At 43.0% G+C, this 8,766-nt stretch overlaps 1 protein-coding gene across 1 annotated transcript in view; it reads left to right on the top strand.

Annotated features, from left to right (window-relative positions):
- Positions 1-1,352: 1,352 nt before the first annotated feature.
- Positions 1,353-8,766, top strand: part of iqgap1 (IQ motif containing GTPase activating protein 1) — an 83,075-nt gene continuing 75,661 nt past the window's right edge. The window contains exons 1-2 of the mRNA XM_061815750.1: positions 1,353-1,667; positions 2,845-2,947. Coding sequence (XP_061671734.1) covers positions 1,622-1,667; positions 2,845-2,947 — 149 coding nt within the window. The 5' untranslated portion in view covers positions 1,353-1,621. The remainder of the gene's footprint in view (positions 1,668-2,844; positions 2,948-8,766) is intronic.

Below are 8,766 nucleotides of genomic sequence, written 5' to 3'. Positions count from 1 at the left end.
ATTTCCAAGTGGGACACCCTCTACACCTCAGCTGTGCCTAGAATTCCTGTCCATACAAATTGTGAACAGAATCAGTGACAAAGGAGTCCAACACTCATCGAAAATGAGTCAGACTTACTGCTCTGACACTTTGACACTGGTCATAGAGGGAGTGAACAACCCGTATCAGGGGGTTTGGTACCTCACCATCAGTGCCAACTCAGCTGACAGCTCTGCCCCTCTCTTCACCCTTGTGTCCAAAAAGTCATGGAAAAGACAGCCACTGACCAATAAAAGGTTACCAAGAATTAAATGTCTGTACATTTTTTTTTGACAATTGTGCAAAAAGTCCTCTCCCATTGGAGCATTTTGAAATGACTAAGATGACAATTATTTGGTACAGTAACCATTGTGCAAAGGGCATTGAGACTTCAAGAAATGTGTGTAATTTAAAGTGACTAATAATGATACGACAATGTAAATTCTGCAAATGGTCCAGATGCTAGTAAGGCTCATGAGTGCTGAACACCCTTTCTTAGTGAGCAACTGGTATATGTAAATGGTGCACCTTGGCAAGACTACTGCAGTGAGTGCAGGAGTCGTGCAGTATTTATCCGAGAGAGATGTGAAAACAAAATTGTCAGGGTGTTGCAATGGAATTTTAAGTTACATTTTTCAGAAGTTAATGGCAACAGAGAAGAAGCTGTCTGCTAGCATTAGTTTGCATTTGCATCGCGGCTACCTGAGGGAAGGAGGTACAAGAGTTGGTGACCAGTATATAGAGTGTCCAAGAGGATTTTACATGCTCTTGTCTTGTCAACTACATGTTACTAGTCAGGCCAAACTGTGCACTAGTTGACAAGTGTGTAACATTAGTACTTCCAGTGGCATTCTTTAACTCCCATTATCCTTACGCTTCACTTGTTGAAGTAAATGTCTGCAGCACCCAGTGCACACTTTTGCCTCACTCAGGACATGTAGTTGTCCTACGAGTATGTAAAAATGTCACCCAGTAACTGTATTTGGGCAGCAAGGTGACTCAGCTGGAAAGCATTGCCCGTGCCTGCGTGGGTTTTCTCCGGGCACTCCGGTTTCTTCCCACATCCAAAAACATGCAACATTAATTGGACACTAAAATTGCCCCTTTGTCTCTATGTGCCCTGCGATTGGCTGACAACCAGTCCAGGGTGTACTCCGCCTCCTGCCCGTTGACGGCTGGCATAGGCTTCAGCAATCCCCGCGACCATTGTGAGGATAAGCGGCTAAGAAAATGGATGGATAACTGTGTTTGTGGTGAGGACAAAGAGTGACCTGCAGAGGAACATTTGGGCAGACTTTTGCTGTGTCCTGCCTAAAATGGACAGCAGAGGTCCCTGTGTTGTCATGTTTGGCGTGCTTCAAGCGATGCAAGAAGTCCGTTTCCTGAAACGCATACTTTTAGATTAGAAAGAACACACCCAGTGACACAAGTGAGAAGAAGAGAAAGAAGAAGAAGAAAAAGAAGAAGAAAAAAGTTTAAACTAAGTGTGTATTGGAAGAACAAGAGGGCCGAGCGGTCCTTGTGGGATTTTGTCTCTAGTGCGTGGCGTTCATTTCGATTTGAAGTGAAACTCGGAGGACACAAGTTTGTCAGGAGACGAGGATGTCAACTTCAGACGAGACAGACGGGCCGCGACCCAGATATGGCTGTAAGTTGTCATTTCTTGTTTTTTTTGGTGGGGGGCTAAACAGTTTCATTTTCCTCGCACTTGTTTCCAACCCGACGAAGGTTTAAGCGGTGTTTTTTTTTCCTATGAAGAGTTTTGGCAGCATGGTTCGAACTAAATCCAACTTCCGCGTTTCTTAAACGTCTGTTTTGACAGAGAGAGGCAGGCCTTATTTTCTCCTTATCACTGGATACACTAGTTTGTTCTTTCAGTGTTCTTCCCTACTTTCATTTGCCAGTAAAAGAACAGTGACTTTGACATGTTCACCAAATTCTAATAAAAAAAAATCTACAGACAATTGTCAGTAACTTGGGGAAAAAAAAAACTTGCAATTTATATGTAAACATGAAAAGAAGTGAAGGTCCCAAAGATCGATTATGTAAAAACAATGTGGTGTCTGTTGTTTTAGAGAACAGGATCTATCTGCTGCTGATGTTGCCTTTAGTGCTACACAGGTCCCACCTTTGACAAAACGATTTGCCCCATAATTATGAAACGCCCTGGACCCTAACAAGAATTACCCCACACATAATCATTGCATTGTTGTTTTATGTCGGTGCAAAAGCGTTAACATGTCATACACTGAGGTGCCCCAGCTTCACAGATGACACATAAATAAGTCTTTTGTAAATTCCCTCATCTTGCAACTAAGGAATGTAGGTAACTGTGCAACAAGGAAAGCTGGTCATGTCATAATGAATGGCATTAAATTAATAGCACATTAGTTCCACTTTGGGCAGCATGGTGGTTCAGCTGGCCTCACAGTTCTGAGGACTGGAGTTCAAATCCCGGCCCAGCCTTTGCGGAGTTTTCATGTTCTCCCCGTGCTTGCATGAGTTTTCTCCGGGCACGCCAGTTTCCTCCCACATCCCAAAAACATGCATGAATTATAGACTCTAAATTGCCCCTAGGTGTGATTGTGAGTTTGACTGTTGTCTGTCTCCATGTCCCTTGGGATTGGCTGGCAACCAGTTCAGGGTGTACCCTGCCTCCTGCCTGTTGACAGTTGGGATAGGCTCCAGGACTCCCGCGACCCTTGTGAGGATAAGAAGCTAAGAAAATGGATGGATGAATAGTTCCCCTTTGTATTCTACTACTCAACAAATCCAAAAGTTTTTTGTTTCGAAGACAAATTTTCCTGTATTTCTTCTACTCCCAGCTGTCCTGGATGGTGTTGAGCGACTCACGGCGGAGGAGATGGATGAGAGGCGACAGCAGAACATGGCCTATGAATATTTGTGTCATCTGGAAGAGGCAAAAAGGTGAGAGCTGGAAGTGTGAGTGGGTAATAAACAGCTGCTACAGTTATCTGCTACTTTGAGGATTGATTACTTTTTTTTAAATGTCTTTTTTTAAGGGGTTGTACATGTAATTATACTCCAGATAAGCAACATATGTGAAGATAGGCACTGCCAAGTGCAGTGCAATAAATAAGGGGGTGTGAAACATGTTGGGGGGAAAAAAAAAATAAAAGCAAAGCGGCACATCAAAGGCAGGCCATAAAGTCTATAGACCACTATTCTTCTAGACTTTACGTCTACAAATCACAAAAATTGATTGAATTGAAATTTGAAAAATATTTTAATTTAATTTTATTTACATGTAATAAATAAGTCAGTCAATTCTCCACAGCCACGCGAGCATTCGCGGCATGCTCCGCGCTCACACTTTTGGCTAGTGGTTTTTGTACTGTCGCCCTGCCTTCCCGTGTATGACATATACCTGGCAATAAACCTTCCTAAAATACACGGCTACATCTCGGCTTCCTGCGTCTGGGTTCTACCCTCCCCCTCGTTTGTGACAAAATGAAGTTTATTTATTGTCGCTGCTAATATTCTGGTATTTCGTAAATTTTGATCTTGTTATACAGAAGAGAGTGGGAATTAATGAGAACTGACTGAAAATAGTGTCAGCTTGTGCTGGAGATGGAGTAAAAATATTCTGTTAGAAAAAAAAAAGTACCTACTGACCCTAGTTCTGAAATGTAGGAAATCGGAACCATCACATTTTTTCCAATCGAGGAATCAGATTTCAAACATGAAATGTCCAGTTCAAATAAGATAAGATGCTTTCGGTTTCATGTGTGGTTTAACCTCAATTTTCTCTTCATCACAACATTTAATCAGAGTGAAGTACAAGCAATCAGTAGCTCACCGTAGCGTCTGAATAGGTTTCACAAATGAATGCATGATTGTTACTGAGGATGTGCTCACTCAAGTTGTCCAAAATGTTTGTTTTTAACATTAGCCTCTTTTTTTTTTTGTCTCCTACATTTTGATTGCATCAGGACAGAGAGGATTTTTGTTTCTGCTGTTGATGTGGCCTGATAATTTCAAATGCGTATGTACCTGCTACCATGTATGCACATGGAGGTGAGGTCTACTCCTTTGTTTGCTCACACGTGTGAGTGTGTTAACAACTGAGTATGTTTGCTTTTGGTGCCTCAGGATTAGGCTGTAGCACAACAGGTTCACAGATTTAAAAGGGGAAGGATTTTATGAGTCAGGAAGTGACTCAGTCCCCGTTGAATTTTGCATTTCCCACTGTTGCCACAGAAATGTGCCGTTGTCATAGGAACAGATTCTGGTGTGAGTGCTGAAGTTTGCGTTCCTGCAACAGTAGAGGCTCTCATTAAAAATAGTTAAGGGGTTGTATACAAACATCCACTCCGCATTCAATATCCAGCCGTGATATAGTGGATTGTTTGAGTGATCTATGTTACTAAATTTTTACAATGCATATTAGCAAATTAACATAAAACAAATGTTGGATTCTCCAAAGAAGAATATTCTATAAATGTCCACTCATGTTCTTACAAACATGGTTTTCACTGCACATCCACACGTCAGCTCACACACTATGACATGCTCTATTCTGAAAACACCAGGTCACGATGGAAGATTTTGCCTACTTGCACATGTATTCTCTTTAAGATGACTCTAACTGTTTCCACCTCTATCACACTGCATAAGCTGGAACATCTAAATTGAAATTCTAAAATTGTGCAACTTAAAGTCCATTGAAATTTTTGGGGAAGTAGTATTTATAAAGAAAGTGTTGTTAGACTTAATGCAACGAGAATTTTTGTGTGTGAAGCATGCTTTTTGGGTTATTTTTGGTGATACCACCACAAATTTTGATCTTAAAGGGGTCGTTTTAAGACCACTAACAAGATTTTAACGTAGTATAACTTCATTAGTCCCTTGATCCTAGCTATCCCTACTTTTTTTTGGGCAGGAGGCGGAGTCCATCCTAAACTGGTTGCCAGCCAATTGCAGGGCACAGATAAACAAACAACCACTTGCACTTACATTCACACATATGGGCAATCTTGACTAGAGACTTCAATGGACCTTTCCGACCTGTCAATCACTCGTACAAAAATAGCCAATCATATAGCCGCATTGTCTTAACCCCTGGCTTGACACGCCCCTGCTGCCATGTTGTCCTAAAAGCAATACTGGTCGTCAGTAGCGTGTGCTTGGAAAAGTTAATGTTACAAAGAAAATGGTCCTCAGATGCGCTTGGGGAATGTGCAGTTCTGATGAAAGATATCCTGCTAGGTTATAAGGGGCCCGGTTGATTCATTTTCCAAAGCCTAAAACACAGTTGACGAAGTGTCTACAATGGATTAAGGCTTGCGGAAGACCGCACATACAACAAAGTGAACAATATCAACAAACACGAGGTTGTTTGTTCGATGGTAAGTGATGGAGTATCTTCTCTGAGTTTGATTTCATTATTATCACTGCTTTATACATTGCAGGAGAACAACTTTCACTTTTTTAGTGTATCACTGACCTGCTGAATGAAATGTGTAATGTTTTATGCCGCAGAGTCTGGTTAGTGATACGTAAATGCGCGACATCATGCAAGAGAAATGTCTATTTGCCTATTTGTATCACACCAGATTTTTCAGACAGAGCACTGGGTCCGAAAGCTTGTGGGACATGGCCATGGACAAGGTGGGATTGCCATTGGAAAGGTCCATGCAGGCACTTACCCAGAACATGCAATCTCCATCCACGTGAGGGCTGGGATTTTTTTTTATATACCTTCAATGTATGTGTATGTGTGTGTGTGTGTGTGTGTGTGTGTGTATGTATATATATATATATATATATATATATATATATATATATATACACACACACACACACACAGAGCTCGTGACGTCACCATCACGCCATATTGCCGGTCAGACAGAGCTGCTCGACATTGTGGGAGACATTGAACCGGAGGAAAATATTTATAATACCCGAGACCTCTTGTACTCTTGGTTGTCACAACAGACAAGACAGATATTCAGAGATCATTCTATAGCATACCAGCTGAAAAGACCAGAAAAGATCGATGGATGTCGGCAATTAAACAAGATAGCTGATGCCCAACCAAATACACACACCCTCACTTCATTTCAGGTAGGAGTTATTCTTAGTCTTAAAGCCCAAGTGTCATCCCTATAAACATTCTAAAATAGATATCAGGCATGAGCATTTCACGGAAACGATCGTTCAGTTACCGTGTTGTTACCCAGCCTGAGAAAACATGGAACTGAAAGTCCGTTTCCCAGATCTCAGGGCTTACTTTTAATACAATTCGCCCATGTGTGGAATGTAAAACAAGTTCTCAGCGAAATACAACAATCTGTATAAAATGAACCTACATGAACCCCTTTATTTTTAATGATTAAAACGCCCAGCTTTGTCAGTGTGGTTTACAAACAGCACCGGTTTCCGCTTCTGCGCTATGCATGCGCAAGGTCGAGTTATTCATATCCGGGTCACTCAAACGCTAGTCAAACATGTCGGTTGCTAAGCGTAAAAGAGAAAATGCTCATACCTGCTAAGGCTTTATTCTGAAGTAGATGTAAAAAACGGTTCCCATGAGCCTTATCAATGGGAACCGAAAAGTCGTTTCCCACCGTTTCGCAGGACAAAAATCAACGGAACCGAAAGATCGGTTACCATACTTGCCGAAATCCTCATATTTGAGATATTGTCATGAAAAATACATATAACATTATTCACTTCAATGTCTATGTGAAAAAATAAATGTGAGTGGAGTGTGCAAAATGTGTGCAAAGTTGCAGAAGTGTCATTCTACGATATCCAAGTGGTCGCCATATTGGCTGCGTCCTCCGTTCGTGACATCACCCGGACATTCGCCAACGGAAACACGCGGTGCACCCTAACAATGGGAGACAAATGCGCCCCTTCTGACATGGAAGGTCTTTTCGAAAAGGAGAACACCACACAACCGAGTGAAGTAACCGGGGCAATATTACACTATTGTTTCGAGCCCTCGGGGCAATATTACACTATTGTTTCGAGCCATATTCAGATGATATGCGATCACGGCCAAACCGCATCCCTGTCCGATCCACTTCCGTGGCGGAGATGAGCCATCACAGCTCATAGCAGCCGGCCAGTGTGGCTTATGACGGAGCTGAGGCGTCCTGCTTTAGGGGGGTGTTCACAGATGCCGCAGTACTGAGCAACACAGTCGAGCCGTGGCGCTTTATGCGCGCACACGGCTGAGTGACGCATTCTCGGCTGGGTACTTCAGAGCCACCCCCGTCCCCAAAGCCCGACGCGCAGCCTTCGCAGAAGCAGTGACCGCCAAACGCGGCACATCAGCCGGTGTGGCTGATTTTCTGCGCCGTGGTGGCATATAATGGAGCCGAGCTGTGCTGCTTTTAGGGGTATGTTCAAAGCCGCCGCAGTACTTGTTGAACACAGTTGAGCTGGGGAGCCTTACTGCCTACCTGTTATTTGGAACCCACGAATCTCTCGTCCTCTTCACCTGTGCAATCCATTTTTCACAACGAACTGGGTCTCTTGTGAACTTATGAAGGCAAAATCCAATCTCCCGAGTGTTCAAGCAATGTCCAGCAATGCAATGAGCCGGCATTTTGGCTAACACGAAGGAACAACGAGCTACCTTCACAGCCTTCGCAGAAGCCATGACTGCCGAACACGGCGCCTCGGCCGGTGTGGCTGATTTTTGGCACCGTGGTGAGATATAATGGAGCCGAGCCGTGCTGCTTTTAGGGGGATGTTCATAGCCGCCGCAGTACTCGATGAACACCGTCGAGAAAGGGGCGCATGACTGCGCGCATGCGGCTGAATGAGGCATTCTTGGCTGGGTTCTTCAGATTCGCTGATGTCCGCGCAGCAGCCCGACGCCGTCTGACGGGCACATCAACATATTTTGTACATATTTCTTTTGTTTCTTTTGTTACTTTATGAGAGACCGATTACGTGGTCTGCCCCAAACTATAATTTTTTTTAGTAGCTGTATACACACCTACCTGTTATTTGGAACCCACGAAGCTCTCATCCTCTGCACCCGTGCAATGCATTTTTCACAATGAACCGGGTCTCTTGCAAAATTATGAAGGGTAAATCCATTTTCCCGAGCGTTCAAGCAGTGTCCAGCAATGCAATGAGCCGGCATTTTGGCTAACACGAAGGAATAACGAGCTCCCTTCCCGGAGGTAAAACTAATGGAAACAAACGAGTCCACTAGGGGGCGCCTCTGTCCTGTACGTCACATCCTGCTTCTCAAAAACAAATCCCTGAGAGGATTTTCATGGCGAGTGTTACAAAAAGCTGTATACGTCAAAATCATGTTTTGTGGTGGGGAAAAAAAAAAAAAACGCTTGGGCCCATATTGGCTGACGTTTTTTTCAATAATAACTTACTAAAAATCATCCATTTCATGACAGGAGCCCTTTAATTTATGAAGTATTTATAATCTCAAGTTGACTCATTTGAGAACAATGCATATTTTTAACAAAAAACATCTGTCGCAGAGAGGTTTAGAAGTGTGTGTATGCGTGTGGCCGCAGTGCGTTTCCGCGTACAGAGGAGCCGACTCCCCTTCCTCTTTTTTTTTTCCCAATCATAGTTAATGAATGCGGTTTGTGTAAAACTAGGGGTCATTTATTTAAATATTGGTATTTGTATTGAATAGCGATTGATAAGACCAGAAAAGATCGATGGATTTTGGCACTTAAACATGATGGATGGTGCCCAACCAAATAAACACGACTGTGTAGCAATCATTTCATTTCAGG

The sequence above is a fragment of the Syngnathoides biaculeatus genome, chromosome 3, assembly GCF_019802595.1.
Source record: "Syngnathoides biaculeatus isolate LvHL_M chromosome 3, ASM1980259v1, whole genome shotgun sequence".
In the NCBI taxonomy this organism is placed as follows: Eukaryota; Metazoa; Chordata; class Actinopteri; order Syngnathiformes; family Syngnathidae; genus Syngnathoides; species Syngnathoides biaculeatus.
The sequence above is the reverse complement of the archived record's forward strand: the minus strand, read 5'-3'. Positions and strand labels throughout refer to the sequence as shown.